The sequence below is a fragment of the Lycorma delicatula genome, chromosome 1 (genome assembly GCF_047948215.1).
Source record: "Lycorma delicatula isolate Av1 chromosome 1, ASM4794821v1, whole genome shotgun sequence".
Lineage (NCBI taxonomy): Eukaryota > Metazoa > Arthropoda > Insecta > Hemiptera > Fulgoridae > Lycorma > Lycorma delicatula.
In genome coordinates this window covers 103802608-103822965 of record NC_134455.1, presented here as the reverse complement: position 1 = coordinate 103822965, position 20358 = coordinate 103802608, and the positions used below count along the sequence as shown (strand labels likewise).

Genomic DNA, 20358 nt, shown 5'->3' with positions numbered 1-20358 from the left:
CCTTTAAAGATATCACCCAAATATATATTTTATTAAATTCATTGAGATTCCATTTGTCTTATTCTTTGTAATTTTCTCTAGTTAATGGAAGAGAAAATGATTTGATTTCTTTGATTCTCAGATACAAATGAATTAATGTTGCACTATATTCAAATTCATTTTACTACAATACTATTTTATTTATTTTTATTATTTTTTTTAGGTGGCTGAAGAATCATTCCTGGAAATAGTTAATAATATTCTTAGTACTGGAGAAGTTTCTAATCTGTATAAACCTGAAGAATTAGAAGAGGTAAATACTTTTAGTATAGTACAGCATTTTCATTTACACTATTTAGTTAAGAGTTGATGAAATTATGATCTTTTCTCTGATCTATTACTTTACCACCCACAAGCATAATTGTATATTCTTTAATATATTTAACATAAAAATTGTTCGTGCTAAACAGTTTCTGAATTATCCTCAGCATCTTTTTTTATATTTGTTGTTTTGTTATTATACTTATGTACATGTACTTATCATACACATCTTATTATATACACCAACCTCTAAAGACATATCAGAAAATATCAAAAAATTTGAATAAATTTTTTTCTCAGAAAATAACTGTTGTTTCACTTCGGTACAAACTTTTTCCACCCTATAGTAACACTCCATAGCAAACATGATGAAACACAAAATGAGCTGTCAGTTTATTCTAACGAACATTAAATTAAGAAAAACAAATAAAGTGGATAAACTGTTTTCCATTTGCTGAAACAGGTCATTTGCCCAGCAAACTGTTGTTTGAACTGCTAAGATCAAACAGTTTAAAAACCAAATAAATTTTATTCAAATAAAATAATGATTAAACTGTCAAATCTAGTGATAAATTTATATATGATATTTGCTGGCGTCAACTAAAGCATTCTGCAGATTGGTGGCAATGCGTTTAGAGGAAATAATTTTAAAAATTATTAAAATGAAACTATTATTTTTAAACACAAAAAGAAGCAGTTTAGTAATGTAGTGGAAAAATAAGTCATGAACATTAACAGATTAATAATTCAACCTGTTTTTTCTGAACAATTTGTATAAACAGTTTTTTTTTTTTTAACTAATAGTTTGATTTCATTTGGCAGAAACAACAGAAACGCTCACCTTTACCAACCTCCATAGCAAAGGGGTAGTATCTTTGCCTTTCATCCAAAAGATTCTGTCAGGGTTACAGTCAGGCTTGGCATTTTTCACATGTTACAAGATTAATTTTTCACCATAAAAAAAATGGAGAAGTTAGGGACATAGCCTACAATTTCAAATAACTAAACATGTAGTTATCAAATAATAAACCTTTAAATATAACAACTTTAATTAAAATTATTGTTAAATCAAATTTTGTTTTAGTAGTTAAGAGTTTTATTACCTAAATCAAATGAAAATTATGGACCAAAACTGGTTCAAAATAATAATTAATAAAAATACAAAGATATTGTTTCATTACAAAATAAAAGGTTCAAATTAATATTTTCATTACTAGATTACTAAAAAAACCGAACACTGAAGAAGATACTAATAGAAAAGTTAAGCTCTGTTTTTAAAGAAGAATTCAGTTAAAACTAATTTTTGAATTGTAAAAAATAACTAAATATTTAAACTTTGGATAAGAAATAATTGTTATTTGTAGCAGTTATTGGCTGACATAAGATTTATGTTATGGTTCCTTGTGATTCACATGTCACAGATAGGTATTATATGTAGTATGGTATATGTAATGGTAAGTAATATAATTATGATAATATAATATACTATATAATTATATTAATATAATAATATAATGGTAATTAATAATGGAAACTATTATTGTTATGGCTTAAGTTACTTAGCTTTTGGATTATTATATACCTTTATGGATTAAGACTTTTCATTACTGATATTGCAGTTTTATTTTGCAACTATTATTAAAAATAAAAGTTATTATTCACTGAATTGTAAGTCAAATTTTCTAGGTTCGAAACAATTTAGCAGATGCTGCAAAGAAACAAGGAAAGTTTGCAGAGCAGATTTATGGTTTTTTTATTGATAGAGTTCGTTCAAATCTTCATATAATTGTTTGTATGAGTCCCATTGGAGACCAATTCAGGTAAACTATGTTACATAATTTTTTTTTGTTATCAGTTACATTATTGAATTTAAATGCTTCTTAATTCCCTCATACTTTTATTTATTCTTTTAGCCATGACACACTTTTTAAATCCTACATGTACAGTATGCTTTGTGTTAAATAATAGTGAAGCATAGGATAATACTACCTATAACTGTAAAATTATAAATTTGAAATACTAGATTACACCCCAAAAACCATTAGCTAAAACTTTTATTTAAAATTGTTTTTTGGAACTCAATCTTCTTTCCAGTTTATTAGATTAAACATTTAGTGCTGTTCTTTACTTTTATTGAATATATTTACAGTAATATTATTTGCCTTATGTTCTAATCCTTGACTTGTCTTACTACTTTCCCCTTCAACACTTTCTTTCATTTCTTACTCTAGGGTCCGTAATATGCAAATCAATAACCTAGTTTAAAAATATTTTTTTAAGATCTTATGAATAACAGATTTTTGATTTTTAAAGTCATTAAACCCCACAAATAGATTAGATATGACAGTTCCCAATAGTTATTCATAGCGGAAATAACCGTAGCTATTATTTCATAGCGGAAATAATAGTTAACATAGCGGAAAGACATTAGGTACCAGCTTAATTGAACTGTATAGTAGTTAGTGTCAACTCTGTTATTGGCTCATGAGAGTATCAACTATCTAATCATTCTTTAGTAACTGTACTCTATATTTAAAAATGTGTTTGATAATTATTTAGAAAGATGACACATATCCTAAAGTCAATAATCTTGGCATATATTGCTTGCACCACAGTGCAAATATAAAAAAAATGTTTTCTATATTGTTGTTTATTTTTTGTATAATTTGTATCTAATGTTTATAATTCATTTTTAAACATACTTCATTGAAATTTGTGTCGACTGATTTCAGTTACTGAGAGATTGTAATGAAATGCTAACACGATTAAATTTAAAAAATGAAATTAAATGAGTTTCTGAACTTTCTACAGTACATTACCAGTAAATGTAATCTAAGGCTCACTTCACACTCTGACCTTGTCTAATTAACCTTAAATAATTATCTGTTATTTATTCAATGCTTAATCTATTGATGTAATGCTATTAGATTTCTGGCCTTCTAGTACAATGTTCCATCAGACATGTTTCTATAATCAATCAGTTATTTACGTAGTCTTAAATGTCCCCAAAGATTTTCATCTTGCATGGATGTTCTATAAGGCAGTCATGACTTGTAGTCATCCTGAAGAGACTGTCATAGATTCTCTTCAAGGATTGTCAGGAATTATATTCTTGCCATTAATTATAGCTATATACTGTGAAACTTCCATCTCAGTTGTTAGTTAATTCAGAAAATTTAGTTTTAAACCTTTGGTTTATAACATTTTTAATGGAATGGTAAGACAACTTACATGCTTTAGTAATCATTATTTGGATTCCTCACTTCACCGACAAGTCAGCCATCACATTTCCTTCAATTCCAATGTGAGATGGTATCCACTGAAAAAAAACTAAAAATATTAACTTCACCCAATCTACCAACAGACTCAACATCCAATTTCCTCGGCTCACCTAAGTCCTGCCTAGCTTCACTGAAAGTTTGGGCATTCTGAAAGTTTGAGATTTTCTATGTTGCAAGATGGAACAAACACCTGCCTTATCTCCTTGACCCATTGTATAAAACCCTTTTGTTATTTTAGATGACATTTATGCAAAGCCTATCTATGCCAGTAGTTGTCAAAAGGCAGTCTAGTTAATTTCTTGTGCTGAAGAATAGCTAAGCATTCCACTTCCATTGCCAATGGTGGATTATTCATAGCAACCTGCAATACCAGGATTAATTTTGTTTTCACAAAAACCTGTTTCTGCACCCATTCTATCTCTAGTCAAGTTTGCTGATGTCAGCACCTCACAACCATACAGCAAGTGAGGTTTAATATAAATCTTGTATGTTAGGTTTGACATTGATAAAGACCATCCCTACTGCTTTAAATATATTTAGTCTATTCCTTACCTTTTTGGATGTCTTTTCAACATGTTTCTTCCCCATCATCTTGTATTCAGGAACAGACCAAGGTACTTGAAATTGCCATACTTTTGCAGTTGCTCATCCTCATACACCAAATTAATTTCTGAAAAAAGTGCATAAGAGAGAATACATTGTAAAAGGTCATCTCTGTACTAACCATCATGCCATTTTCATAGGACCAGTTTGCTAGAGTGATAAGGACTGCAAAGTTGGTATGCCAACTTGATCTTGATGCTGAACATGGCTGGGGCTCAAACAAACAGAAACAAAATGTTGGTGTTCCTCAGGAACACCAACATTTTATTTCGTAAAACTCAATAATGTACTCTTGACCCTCGTAGCGCAGAACTGTTGGTTGATGAACAAGTAAAGGTATCTCAACATGTGATCCCCTAATATTATAGTTTCACAGATTTTTGTATAACTTCATCCTCCAGACCTTTGAAATCTACAAAAACTGCTAGAGTCAGATTTATGACTACGATAGATTTCAGATTTACCAGATAGTTTTTTAATTTCTTAGCTAAACCATAAAAATTGTTGTGTGGTCAATCGATATTTCCTGAAGCTTGCCTACTCCTGATAAATAATATTCCTGCTTTCCAGGAAAGGTGAGCTGAGCATTCTCTTCATAGTTTTAGCCAAAACAATGGTCAGAGAAATTGGGAGGAAGCTGGAGAGAGCGTCAGGAGATAATTTGAGTTTCAGAATTGGTATAATTATTGCCTTCCTCCAGGATGTTGGAACATCTGATTTCCAAATTTGATTAAATAGTGACAAAAATATCCACAATCCAACCAGCCCACAGTTTCTGAGGAATCTGCCACTATCATATCGCAACCAGGCACCTTTTTGTTCTTCGGAGTAGACGGCCCCTTCAGTATCCTGCACGGTGAACTCAACATTATTGAAGATGTCTTTACATTTATTGCTTCATATATTTCTCCTGCCCCTTAAGTTCTTTTGGCAGCAGTGTGTGCTTTGTAAAGTATTGGTAAAATGCTTTTGCAAGTTCCTTCTCCTCAAGGATTTTATTCTGGCCATTAATAACTGGCTGCTTACATGATTCTTGACTGTCATCCAAGGAAGATATAAATTTGGAGACTTTGTTGGACTTGTTCCTATAGTTTAGAGTACCCAAAAGCTTGGGAAAGTTGTCCTCTTTTGATTTAATCACCTCTTGTCTCATTACTGCTGCCTTAAACCTCCACTCTGCTACACCCCACATCAGTTTGGTTCTCTCCATCTTTTTCCTGGCTTCCTCTCTTTCATTCCTGAATCTTGACAAGAACTCTGTTCAGAAGGGATTGTAATTGTAGACCTTATCTTTGGGTACATACTGTGTGGGTTGTCTTCGCCTTTGGGTGTTATCGTAGATGTTGCAATGAAATCAAAGTTGTCTGCATCTAACTTTTCTTCCAGGTGTCTGTCTTAAAATTTTTGCCAGTTTGGCCTCTTGAAATTCCAACTGTACTTACTTCCGTGAGAGGTCCTGTTGCCTTCCTCCCATTAAGCCGTACTCTTATAACTATTATGCGATGACCACAACCTGCTCCTCCAGTAATTTTTCTTTCTGCTCTGCATGGACATCAGTGGAGACCATGGTTAAATCTGGATTCGTTGTTGATCCATTGTAGTAGAAGTATGTAGATGTATCATCAACATTAAATAGAAGTTGTAAACAGTTTGTTGACGTAAAGTCTTGCCTTGCCAGCACCATTACTGTCTTGTTATCCAATGCTGGGAAAATGTACATTGAAATCACCTACAATTAAAATTTTATCATTTAGATTTATAAGATTGGTATTTGGTACATTGTTTAATATAAAAAAGTCTTTCCACCAATTTCTATAAAATGAAGATATTTTTTATTTTTTTGAAATTAACATTTATTTATTCATTGATTTGTTACAGTTTAATAGTAGTACTTAGTACCTGTTTTATATTAATGAAATTATTTTCACATAATAACTTAGAAAACTTACAAAAAATACCTGGATTTGAGTCTTAGCTCACTCTCAGTAGTAGTGTATGTTCACTGATTATTCTTTTTCCTTTTCTTAGTCTTGTAAAGAAACAGATTTCTTTTCTTTGTGTTCCTTTGAAACCAAGTCATATTTAAATTAAAATAAAATATTTTAAATAAAAATAGATAAATTAACTTGTAAAATAATTATATCTTAAAAATTCAACATTTGAAATTTATGCCAAATTTAGAGTTAGAAAATTAATGTTGTACTGACGTCACAAAAGATCGAAATTTAAAGAATTGAAGTATTAATTTTACATTTTTAAATCAACTAAAAAAAAGTGTTTTATTTAATGTTTAGTTTCATAAAGATGGTTATTTTATTTATATTTAATTATGCATACAAGGGGATTTATACATTATTCTACACAAGTGGATTTTAAAAGTCATTCCAGTGAACAATGGAAGCATGGTTTTAATATATTTCAAAATAAATAATCATTTTGAAAAAAATATTTTAACTTAAAAAACACTATAAATAATTTTTTTAAATTGTATATATATATATATATATATATATATACACACATGAGGTCTATAAATAAAGTAATGTGATCGGTTCAGAAAAAACTTTTTATTTACAATCCAATTATACATGGACTCTATCACCTTCCAAATAGTTCCCTTGGGAAGCCATGCAACACTTCAAATGGTTTTCCCATTCTTCATAGCAGTGTTGGAACTTAGAAACCAGAATATCCTTCAGATAGTTGGTTACATCTTTTTAATGTTTTCTACTGTTCCAAAATAGTGTCCAGTTGAGGTGGTTTTTAAAATCAGGGACAGGAAAACGTCACAGGGACTCAAGTCAGGTGAATAAGGTGGTAGAGGAACTACAATGTTAATCGTTGCCAAAAACTCATTAATTGAAAGTGCAGTGTGACAAGGTGCATTGTTATGAAGCAGCATCCAGTTGTCTTTGATGGCTGGTCTCACGTGGGCAACTCTTTTCCGCTGTCTTTCAAGAATTTCTCAGTAAACATATTGATTTAAAGTCTGCCCTGTAGGCAAAACTCCTTATGGAAAATTTCATTACTATTGAAGGAACAAATTAGCATGGCTTTGATTTGCCCATTTTTGCTTTTTTGGGATGTGGTGAATTTGAAGTGTGCCACTCCTTGCTCTGGCATTTTGCTTCTGGGTAGTACTCAGATATCCAAGCTTCATCACCAGTAAAGATATTTTTAGAAAATCAGAATTAGTTTCAATTCGCCCTAGAAGATTGCGGCACACTTCAATCATGTTCTTTTTCTGTTATAGAAAATATTCTATGTAGAATATGGAAAGAATTGTTATTTATTGTGGTTATGGATAAAATAGAGATGATTTCTGCTGAAAATGTTGTTGAAGAAACAGGTCAATGGTGTTAGCAAGTTGTGTGAAAAACAGTTAAAATAAGTTCAGGAATGTTTGAAAAGAAATAGTGGAGCAATGTTGAATGAAATTTAATTCTGAGAAATGTGAGGCAGTAAAATACTACAACTAGGAATGAGATTTAGAACTAAGGAGCATGAGGTACAAGTAGTAGTATTACAAGTATGGGAATAAACGAGCATGTGAAACAATGGTTAAAGAAAAATAGTTGAGGAAGGTGGATACTTTTAAATTTCTAGGAAGTATATTCAAAGAGTATATTAGACAAAATAGAAAAAAAAAACCTTAGAACATGTTCAAGCATTTGTGAAATATGTTAAAAGTTTGATCAGGAATAAGGAAGTGCCACAGAAAACTAAGATCAGGCTTATTCCAGGCCAATACTTGATACACAGCTGAGATCTATAATTAAGAAAAGAAAAATATAAATACAAGTATAAGTAAAATGCAGACCCAAATTAAATCAAATTCCTCAGAAGTAAAATGTCAATAAGAGAACGAAGAGAATTAAAAATCAATTATTCCAGAATTAGGTGTAGGAGTAACTTAAAATAGATATTTTATCTATAAGATAAAATAGTATGGATGAAGGTGATATAGTATGGAGTTGTGACGAGAATGGAGAAATTGAGTATACCAAGGAAGATATGAATGAGATAGGACAGTGAGGGACAGATAGCAAAAAGAGGAACTTGTAGAAGATAGGAAAGAAACAGAAGGAGGGGGTAGGATAGGAAGATTTAAGAGGAGTATGTTAAGATGCATGATGTGATTATCTCATTATAAACCTTTGTTGTGAAAAAATATTATGACTAATAAGAATGAGCAGCATATAAGAGCTCTGAACTCATAATATAGTTTTTGGAAGCTAGTTTTCTTAAAATGTACTTACTTTTTTATAAATTAACCTGTAATCATTTCAGGATCCGATTGAGACAATATCCTGCTTTAATAAATTGTACTACAATTGACTGGTTTCAAGAATGGCCAAAAGATGCATTATTGGAGGTAGCATATAAATTCTTAACACCAGTTGACTTGCTTGAAACAATAACAGGCTTACCTAGGGTGAGTATGATTACATTTATTTATTTAACCTGTGAAGTCATTAATAGAATTTAAGGTGAGATGGGTGAGGTTCACAGTAATGACATTACAATTTACTCTTCAGTAAATAAAAAAGGAAGAAATTACAGATGAATCATTCCAGAAGTAATGGCAAAATGTATCCATATGAAATGAAAAGGTATAAAAATGTCTATTCAGAGTTATGAGCAAAATAAAATCTTCATAACCAATAGATGATTTAAAAGTTCTAAAAACCATTCTGAAAATCACCAGGAGATGAAAGACTATTTGGATGCAAATCTTTTTTTGACAACCCATTGGTTAAGTGCAAGTTGATCTTTTCTATTGTATTGACTGTAAAAAGCTTGTTTTATTCATTTGATACTTTAAAACATTTTAAATACATAGATGTAAATTGCTAACAATATTAGTGATTACTATAAGTTTACGACTTTTTAACAATAATTATCAGTGAGTTTTAAAATTTAAGTCTATTAGAATAAAAATTAATGCCATTTATTTTGTAATTTATTGCAACTAGCCTACTTGGAATAATTACTTCTACCCTTGATGAACAATTACAATATATTTCCTTGAGTTTAATGTTAAGCTAATATGAGAATTTATCTAATTTATTCATCATCAGCAATGCCATGACTGTTCATAATTTTATAAAGGACCTGCATTTTCTTGTCTTTACACATGATAATATTTAAGGATAGAAAAATTCTTTAACACCAGCAGCATTGACAGTATTATCAAATTTTCTTAGATTTTGAAAATTAAATTTGTTGTATATGTTCCAAAATGTCAGTTAGTGCTATTTCATTAGACCTGTAGGCAGACTCAAACATGCTAATTTTATCTATTTACCAAGAGTGTGACTTTCTGGTTGACATCTAAACTACTAATTGACACTAGTCAAAATTTGAGTTTTACTTTGTTTGTGAAAGCACACAGATACTGGAATGAGGAGAATTTTAAGTCTTTGCCCAAAATATCATGAAACCATTTTCAAGCATTAGTAGTTCTAAGAAAGGTAGTAGAGTGGGAAGCCTATTAAGAGAGCAGAAATAAGGTACTACAAAAAATACAATTTCAAGAAGATATTCCACAGAACCTCTTGCATTTGGGCATGACAGAAAGTAAGTTCAAAATGATAACAGTAAGTGAAATCATCAGTGTGCAAAAATGAAAGTCCAGAAACTAAATGAGTAATCTTCTAACTTCATTGTTGTTTTTGGAATATTAATTAGTCCCATTTTTCAGGATTTACCAAAACCAAGTCTGTAACAAAGAGAACCTCCTACCAGTTTTCATAGTTTCAGGCCAAACTGCAGTATCAGTAGTCAAATACCCATTTAATTTCTGCAAACACTTATTTGGGAGAAAATAGAAGTTTGTATATTTCAAATTTCTGATAGAAATCTCTGTAACAGCTTTTCATATACCGCTATGAAAAGAGTTATTACGTGAATAAAAATTAATTAATAAATGACAATTCAAATATAAAATAAAATGAATAAATTCAAAAAATTTAAAGAAATAGAAATAGTTATTATATCATTTTAAATAATAATGTCAATACATTTTTGATAAATGTTTAAAAAAAAATTTAACTGATTGTAAAATAAACTAATTAATTAGTAAAAACAAATTTAATAAAAAATAACAATGAAAATAAAATTTTAAAAATATTTTAAAATGACAAATGTCATTTGACATTTTTAACATCACATTTGACATTCAAAGTTTGACATCACAAAACACATCAAATGTATTTTGATAAATACAATAGCTTCACTATCTACCAAAAGATTATAGTAGCAGTAGAAGCATGATAATCCATTTCTATGATTAATTTATATATAAAAATAAAAATATAATTTTAACCAGAAAAGAATATTCTGATTTTAAGATGCTATTTGCCAAATTTTTTTTAGTAATAAAATGTATAAAGAATGAAAAATCTGTAGCTGTAGATGAGTTGTTAACAAAAGTGATTAGAAAGGTAACATTTTTAGATGAAAATTGTAAAATGTTGTATAAAACAAAGGGAACTTAATAGAAAATGCACATGATTCTAGCTCTCAAAAATCAATTGATAAAAAAGTAAAGAGTTAAAGGAATAAATATTTTATAATTGAAAAAAAAAATACTCAACTATATCAACTGGAATAAACTAATAGAAATATGAAAAAGCTACACCTAGATTGGATAGAAAATTTAATTTAAAGAGTAGACATGAATTGGAAATCAAATATCAAGAGTAGTGAATGTAGAAATGCAGTAGTTTGACCAAAGAAGAACATAAAACAAGGTTGTTGCTTATCTCTAACCTTGTTTGAAACATATGTTGTGAAGATATCATCAAAAATACTCTAGAAGGTAATTTATCAGCATAGGAAAAGGAAAATAAATTGTATAAGGTTTGTAGATGACATAGTACTTTTAGAAAATGAAGAATAGGATATTCAACAGTTGATTTCAAAATTAGGAGTCTGATGACTGAACATAGTATGAAGATTGTTAGATAAACAGAATAAGAGTAGAGACTCTAAGCAAATGATTGAAGAACTAAACAAGTAGAAGAAGAAAATAAATGAAGAGCTGACTGAGCAAGTCGAAAGTACAGGTACTAATGAAGATTTGCAGAAGTAAAATAGAAATAAAAACAAGAAACCAATGGCTAAGACACAATTTAATAGAATGAAACTGTTATCAGGTAGTGAGATGATGTTATATTTAAAATATCTTGTTAAAGGCTTTTGAATAGGAGATTTTTGACGATTAAATGAATAGAATGAAAAATAAAGTATTGGAGAGTCTGAATAATTAGAATGGGGCTGCTGATAGACATGCCATAAATGGAGAAAAGTTACTAAAACAGTGACAAAAGGATCAGTAGAAAGTGCAAAAAAATGTTGGAAAAAAGTAACAGTTACATTTTTTATTTACCATAAATAAAAATTATCCTTTTTCTGTCACTCTTAAAATTATGTCCTTTTGATGTCTGTTTAAATTTATATGAGTTTAGAATAACTATTATATTTTACTTTTGGTCATTTTTCTCTAAGTGGTTTTATATTTTAACAAAGTTTATTTATTTATGTTTATACTTTCTTTCAAGAATCATGAGCAGTATCTGGTCAGTTTCAGTTAACTAAGTATTTTAATTTTTTTTTTTTATTATAAATTAATTTTTTGGAATGTTCTTTTTCAGTATATATTATCATTATCCAATTTGAAATAATAAAACTGCATCTACAACTTGTGTGTAAAGCTGTAGGATCATTACTGAAAAATATAATAAAATAAAAACTTAGATTTTGATGTATACCAATGTGTAAGTAATGTACTCCTCTCAAGAAATTCTGTTGAAAATGGTAAAATAAAAATAATTCACTATTTTATGTATATTTATTAGTGTTACTTTTATTTTACAGGAAGAAAATCTGGATGATAAAGTTGGTATGAGTAAACAGGTAAATGGAAAATACATTTAAATATTAAAACTAAATGGTTCAGTAATAATTGTATGTGATGGAAAAAAAGGTTTTTTATGTTTAAGTTTGTAATGATTTATTTATTTAATTATTCTGAGACTTCACTATGTCCGTCATAATCTAGAATTAGAAATTCTAGAAATTAAAATTAGAAATTTTTGTATACCAGATTTGGAATGTTAATATAATAATATTAGAAGCCTAAGTACCGCATAAATCTATGGCACAAAAATTGTAAAATATTCATTTCTAAAATTTAAATTTAAATTTTTTTCTGGTAAGGAGAGATTATACTATTATAGAAGTATAGCAGTGGAAATTTGTTAAAACTTGGTATAAAAAGTTATTAGAAATAAACTTTACTTTGAATGTGTATAATGAATTTGTTATGATTAGATTTAATAAGATCAAAATGTAATTTTTTGTGAATTAAAAATTTTTGGCTTCATTACGTTTATGCGTTCCTTTGATGCTATGGGCTTGCAATTATATACACATAAATTATTGTAAAAATATACTTCTACACTTTTTGTACTTTCTGCAATGCTGTTAAATGTAATTTTATTTTTAGGATCGTCTTCATCAAGCAGTTGCTCATGTATTTTCAGAAATTCATGTTTCAGTATCACAAACTTCAAGATTAGTGCTTCTTGAATTAAAACGCCATAATTATGTTACACCAACTAATTATCTAGAATTAGTAGCTGGATATATTGTGTAAGTATAATATTCATTCTTTTTTAATTTTTTTTTTTTAATAGAGGCAAAGGTTTGGACATAATGTTTAGGATCAGACTTTGTAAATTTTCTACAAAATAACAACTTTAACAAAAGTCAGATTGAGCCTCAATGAGGTGCACCGGATATATATGGAACCAGTAGGAGAAATTTGTCTGATGAACTGAATTTAAACAAACTCATCACAGATAACCTCTTTGACAGTCAATCATCATAGGTCTTTTAAGGAACACTCTACCAGCTGAACCAAGCAACACCAGAGTTCAGAGAAGGCAGCATTCGGATACGGTGGGCTGCCACTTAGAAGATAACATGCGATCGGAAGCAATGGAATTCCCCAACACTACACACACGAACCAGAAAAATACTAAGTCCAAAATCAAACCAAACAAATCACCTACATTTCCACACACATGTAAACTCGCTCATGCAAACTGGTAAACTAAAAATAATAACTAGCCTAATGGACCAACACAAAATTCTCATCATGGTTCTGCAGGAAATAAGAACACCTTGGAATCTCAAGGATATAGGCCCCTACAAAGGTATATCTGTGAAGATAGTGATGAAAAATGTCCCACAGTTTGAAACAGGCTTTTTAGTTAGCCTCAAAATAATAAACTCCACACAAGAATTCCACAATCCCCAAGAATCTCAACACTCACCCTAAAAACATCTTATAAAAACTGCACTACAATAAACACTCATGCAACCACTAATAAAAAAATAACTCCCTAAAAGACCATCTAGGATCTACTTGACCTGACTATAAATAACATCCCCAAAAACAATGTTAAACAATTAATCGAAGACTTCAGTGCTCAACTAGGTAGAGAAAGAAGATAACACGACATCTTCAGAAAATGGTCCACCCAAAATAAAACAAAAACAGACTCATTGATCTTTGCACAAACCACAACTTAATCACAAAAATCCACATATTTCAAGAGGAAACCTCAAAAACTACACAAGGAGATCTACAATGTAAAAGTCCTCCCAAGGAGTAGATGTAGGCTCATATTACTATGTAGTCAAAATTAAAAGTAAATTTACTCCCCTAAGAAAGCAAAAAAGCCAACCCTAAAACTAAAAGAAAAAGGGACTCCAATTAATCAAGAATGAAAATTACCAAAAAGCAATCAAAAAAATAACAATCAGAAATAAACTCGAAGATCTAGTCAAGAACCTTAAACAAATCGCAGTAGCAAAATCAGAACTGTGGATGTCAGCCCTCATCCATCAGCTACACAAAAAAGGGGACAAAACAGACCCTATCAATTATAGGGGAATCTCAGTCCTAGACACAACATATAAAATTCTTTAAAGAATTATCCTCAACAAGATTGGTTCACAACTCAGGAAAGAACTAGGAGAATACCAGGGACGTTTCAGACTCTGGAGGAGCTGTCCAGACCAAATCATTAGTCTCAAGCTAATAATGTATTACAACAGGAAAAGAAACAAGAAGCAAGGTGATAACATTTATAGATTTCAAGAAAGCTTATGACTGAATCCACAAAGAATCCCTACTAAAAATTATAACACACGTTGGACTACATACCAAATTAATAAACATGATAAAAGTGACCCTCACAAACAATCAAGTTAAAATTCAGAGGCGAGCTCTCAGAATTATTTGAGGTCAAAACAGGACTGCACCAAGGCGATGGGCTATCATCACTATTATTCAACTGCACTCTAGAAATGATATGGAATGGCTCAAAAAATGGTCCACAAAATTAAAAATAGGCTGAAAAATCAAAACAGTCTTGGTTTCACCGACGACTTGACACTGCTAGCAAACAGCAAATAAAATTGTAAATTGTAAATAAAATTGATCTCAAAATATTAATAGTTGAGAGAAAATTATGCCCCAAAAACTAACATGATTAAAAGAAGTAAACAAAAACGGTAATAAAACCAAAATAGTAACCCAATTTACATACCTCGTAGAAATAATAATAAACAACCTAGATGTAAATAAGAAGAAACAAACTAGCTAAAGCTCAAAAATTAAATGGTTCACTTATAATATAGAATGTCAATAGATAAATGTAAAAATAAGACAATGAAACACAGTTTTAAAACCAGAAGCCACTTATGCAGCAGAAATACTCTTCCACCTGAATGAAGAATCAAAGACAGACAGACCCCAGAAAACTGAAAGAAGAATTGGAAGAACCTGCATCAATAAAAAATACCAGAAAGACAGGCGGTGATGGATTATGCCCAATAAAGTCATGTACAAAGAGTTAGGAGCTATTACTGATACCATCTGTAAGAGGAGACTAGGTTTCTTTGGACATATGAGGATGCAAGATTCAAGACTTCTGAAACAGCTAGTACAATACAATCTTGACTCAAAAAATACCAAGACAGGATGCAGATGCATCGGAGAAGTAAGAGAGGATCTGAAGGAAATTGGCCTTACACCAGAAGTCACCACAGATAAAATAAAATTAAATTTGAAAGTCAAGAACAAAAACTCTCATTTCACACTTGCAAGAAAAACTGACAACATGAACACTTTCAACACTAGAAAGGACATAAAGATCAGTACGTACAAAAAAGTACTGAGGACCACAAGGCCCAAACTGTCCCATAGAAGAGACTTGGATAATGGACTGACTAAAGTGATCCTATGAAGTTATAAAAGATAGTAAGTAAGAGGTAAAGGTGGATTACTATGGCTAATTTTTAAGTATAACTGAACATAATTCATTTTGGCAGTGCATGCATGAGTATGATATATCTTTTTCCATCTTCAATGAATTATGACATTTTTTAAAAAATAATTTGTTTACATCAAAAATGAATTTAAATGTCAGGAAAAGATTTTTGAAAGTGTATGTTTGGAGTGTCGCTTTATATGGAAGTGAAACTTGGACGATCGGAGTACCTGAGAAGAAACAATTAGAAGCTTTTGAAATGTGGTGCTATACGAGAATGTTAAAAATCAGATGGGTGGATAAAGTGACAAATGAAGAAGTGTTGCAGCAAATCGATGAAGAAAGAAGCATTTGGAAAAATATAGTTGAAAGAAGAGACAGACTTATAGGTCACATATTAAGGTATCCTGGAATAGTTGCTTTAATATTGGAGGGACAGGTAGAAGGAAAAAATTGTGCAGGCAGGCAACATTTGGAGTATGTAAAACAAATTGTTAGGGGTGTAGGATGTAGGGGTATACCGAAATAAAACAATTAGCACATCTTAGAGAGCTGCATCAAACCAGTCAAATGCCTGAAGACAAAAAAAATTAATCTTTCATTACTCTTTTACTTCCTTGCACTCCTCATATATCCTTCCCTTCATATACCATTTCAAACCCTTCCTGTTAATTATTACCTATCTTCAGTCAACAACTTCAAACAGTGTGTAAGCTGAAATAATTGCATATATAATCAAGGGCTTATGGTTCAAGGTTCATTCCACGAGATAGTGTTAGTGTTTCAAAACTAACTGAAACTTTTTCAGTACATCTGAGGTTTTTCCTACATTTTTTATAAGCATATTAAAGTCAAAATGAATCCAATATTTGGCAAAAAATTTCTATTTCTAGTTACTCTCTAAGCATGCTGTAATTTATTCTCCCTATATATCACACTTTTTTGTTGTGATTTTTTACTTTTGTTTCTTTTGTCAGTTTTGCTACAAATCTTTCGCAATTTCATCAGTATTGTGATGTTTTGCTGGTTATATGTTTCGAGCAATGATAACCTATTCAACTATTCCCCTTTAAAAAAAAACTTGTTTGACTAAAGAAGTTGTACGACACAGCATGAAACGAGATGTATTTGATGCCTTCAAGAATAGATTACAGATGATCATAATATGGGCTTTACTCAAGGATTCCTCAGCAACCAAAATTTGCATATTATGAGTAAGGACAGCTGTTTCTTGGTCATTTACCATGGAGAATACTTTACCTCAGCTACTTTAGAGAATACTTTGAAGTGTTGGAATATTTCCTGTGTAAATAAATAATAAATATCCTGGAATAGTTGCTTTAATATTGGAGGGACAGGTAGAAGGAAAAAATTGTGCAGGCAGGCAACATTTGGAGTATGTAAAACAAATTGTTAGGGGTGTAGGATGTAGGGGTATACCGAAATAAAACAATTAGCACATCTTAGAGAGCTGCATCAAACCAGTCAAATGCCTGAAGACAAAAAAAATTAATCTTTCATTACTCTTTTACTTCCTTGCACTCCTCATATATCCTTCCCTTCATATACCATTTCAAACCCTTCCTGTTAATTATTACCTATCTTCAGTCAACAACTTCAAACAGTGTGTAAGCTGAAATAATTGCATATATAATCAAGGGCTTATGGTTCAAGGTTCATTCCACGAGATAGTGTTAGTGTTTCAAAACTAACTGAAACTTTTTCAGTACATCTGAGGTTTTTCCTACATTTTTTATAAGCATATTAAAGTCAAAATGAATCCAATATTTGGCAAAAAATTTCTATTTCTAGTTACTCTCTAAGCATGCTGTAATTTATTCTCCCTATATATCACACTTTTTTGTTGTGATTTTTTACTTTTGTTTCTTTTGTCAGTTTTGCTACAAATCTTTCGCAATTTCATCAGTATTGTGATGTTTTGCTGGTTATATGTTTCGAGCAATGATAACCTATTCAACTATTCCCCTTTAAAAAAAAACTTGTTTGACTAAAGAAGTTGTACGACACAGCATGAAACGAGATGTATTTGATGCCTTCAAGAATAGATTACAGATGATCATAATATGGGCTTTACTCAAGGATTCCTCAGCAACCAAAATTTGCATATTATGAGTAAGGACAGCTGTTTCTTGGTCATTTACCATGGAGAATACTTTACCTCAGCTACTTTAGAGAATACTTTGAAGTGTTGGAATATTTCCTGTGTAAATAAATAAGTCATGCTTATAATAAGTCATGCTTTGTGTAGACAATTTTGTAGTTGACAATCACAATCCACATTTACTACTAAACAATTACTTCACAATTCAGTTTAGTCATTAAATAGTTGAACTATGAATAGTGGGTTTAAATTTAAAGTTACAAAATCATTCTGTAATTCCTTTTTTTATTTACAAAACCCCAACCAAGATTATATTTAAATCAACATGAAATTCATTATCTTTCTGTGGGAAATCATCAAAATAATTCTATTCACATGAATGCATAATAAGGATTAATTTTTAAGAGAATGAAATATAACAAAATGTCAATTTTATGTGCGTGCTCAGTGTATAACATCAAGGGCCAACATACACTGGTGTTTAACATGTGTGGGTCTTTAAATAGATGTTTTACTATCATTACTCTGCTTTTCTCCAAGAAACTTCTACCACTTCATTGCCACCTCCAGGTGGGTGTGTGTAAAGTATTGTATAAAATAATATATTTTTTTAAACAACAGTAACAAAAGGCTTACACCCACATATTGTGACTGATTGATGATAATGAATTTTGTAACATGTGAAAAATGCTGTCTGACCAGGATTTGAACCCGAGATTAAAGAATGAAAGGCCAAGACACTACCACTCTGCCATGAAGATCACATCATAATAATAATAATTACAAAATAAATGAAAATTTCACTAAAGCACTTGTTAATGTAAGTGTTACATTATGTTTATTCATGCCACTGTATATAGATTACTACATTACATTGTGTGTGTCAATTGTTTATATGACACTTCCTTTTTCAACACTTATAAAAATAACACCCATTTTAGTTTTACAAATTGATTTGTTTGACATTAAACAAGTTACATTAATGCATCCACAGTTTGCAATAGTATGACATTTTGTAAACTCACAGAAAAAAAAATTAACATTATCTAATATTAATTAATAGTTAACTTATGTTTATATTCAATAAAAGATTATTTCTGTTCACTAGCAGTTTTGTTTTTGTATAGGATGCTTGCTAGTAAACGTAAAGAGCTGGCAGAATCTGCCAATAAATTGAGAAATGGTTTGTCCAAAATTGATGAAACCCGTGTTAAAGTAGAAGAGATGTCTGTTGAATTAGAAACTGCAACTATTCAAGGTAGTTACATTCATTTATTAATATATTTTGGATTTAGAAGTTAATATAAATTTGACTAGAAGTAAAGATTTATTACAGATGTATTTTTTTTTTTTATTACAGACTGTATTTTTAAACATTTTTTTTGACAGATTTGTTTCATCTTATTTGGTTTCTTTAGTTGAATCTTCCAAACAGTAGAATAATAATTTTATGACAAAGTATTTTCTGACTTATTGATTTGTGTTGTTCTCTCTAGCTTTTTGGGAACTAGTAAAAATTTTTATAAGTATGTAAATATTTATTTCTGTTCGTGTTACAACATAAATTCAAACAATTATGTTTTTACCTCAACCTCCTTTTTGAAAATTTGTCATGTCAATTATTATTTATTATTCTATTTTATTTTAAAATGGTTAAAGAATAAAAAAAGTTATGAACATAAAACTGTTTTACCTGGATTACATAGCTTATATATTGATCACTATGATCATAATCTCACTTTCTTCAATTCCTACATTGATTTTAATCCACTAAAATATGGTAACTGAAATTTGTGATATTCCCTAGTGATGTTGTAGTTTACACAGCACTACTTTTTCTCTTGGTCTCCATATTTTCTCTTCTGTTTGCTCCAACCAAATTATAATCAATACTAGCATTGTAAAGGAGTTTCAGATTTCAGTCAAATAAGTAGAAAAAAAAACAGAATATTTATTAAATGTATTAAATTTAATAAAATAACAAGTATAGAAGAACTTGTGAATAAAATTGGACTTAAAATTTCTTACGAAAGAACTAAAATGATGGCTATAGATCCTTTAGTTATTAATTCTGTGAATATTAATGGAAACAAAGTTGAACTTGTAGAAAAATTTAAATATCTTGGAGAGATCATTACTTGTAATTGTGACAAAAAACAAAATTGGACTGAAAGATTTAATACAAGTAACAAGGTGCTACAAGTAACCAAAAATACTTACAACAAAAAATCGCTCTCGATTAACACTAAAATTAGGCATTACAAAACTGTGGTTAAACCAGTAATTACTTACACGAGCGAGACTTTATTTAGATTAAATCAGAAAAATAGGACGAACCTTTGCTTAAAGTTGAACGCAAGATTCTTAGAACCTGCATAAACAAAAAATATAAACATGAAAATCAGTACAGATTATTGCCTAATAAATTTCTGTACAAAAACTTGGAATCCTTAATTGATACTATGAAAAAGAAGCGAATTTCTTTCTGTGCACACTTGTTAAGATTACCGCAGGATAGGATTACTAAGAGAATTATCGATCAATTTTGGTCTAAAAAATCTGCCATTATGGATCAAAGAAATTAAAGAAGACATGCAAGAATTAAATTTAACTTACGAAGATTTACTTAATAAATCCGAAAAATTAAAATTTGTTATTAAAGATCCAAATACCAACTTTAAAGTAAGAACTTTTAATTATACGT

The 20358-nt window shown here is 30.0% G+C and overlaps 1 protein-coding gene across 1 annotated transcript in view; it reads left to right on the top strand.

The window, feature by feature from the left end:
- The window catches only part of kl-2 (dynein heavy chain 2, axonemal kl-2), a 408181-nt gene that overhangs the window by 253400 nt on the left and 134423 nt on the right, over positions 1 to 20358 (top strand). Inside the window, exons 54-58 of the mRNA XM_075354141.1 lie at positions 203 to 292; positions 1987 to 2120; positions 8475 to 8655; positions 12697 to 12842; positions 18782 to 18912. Coding sequence (XP_075210256.1) covers positions 203 to 292; positions 1987 to 2120; positions 8475 to 8655; positions 12697 to 12842; positions 18782 to 18912 — 682 coding nt within the window. The remainder of the gene's footprint in view (positions 1 to 202; positions 293 to 1986; positions 2121 to 8474; positions 8656 to 12696; positions 12843 to 18781; positions 18913 to 20358) is intronic.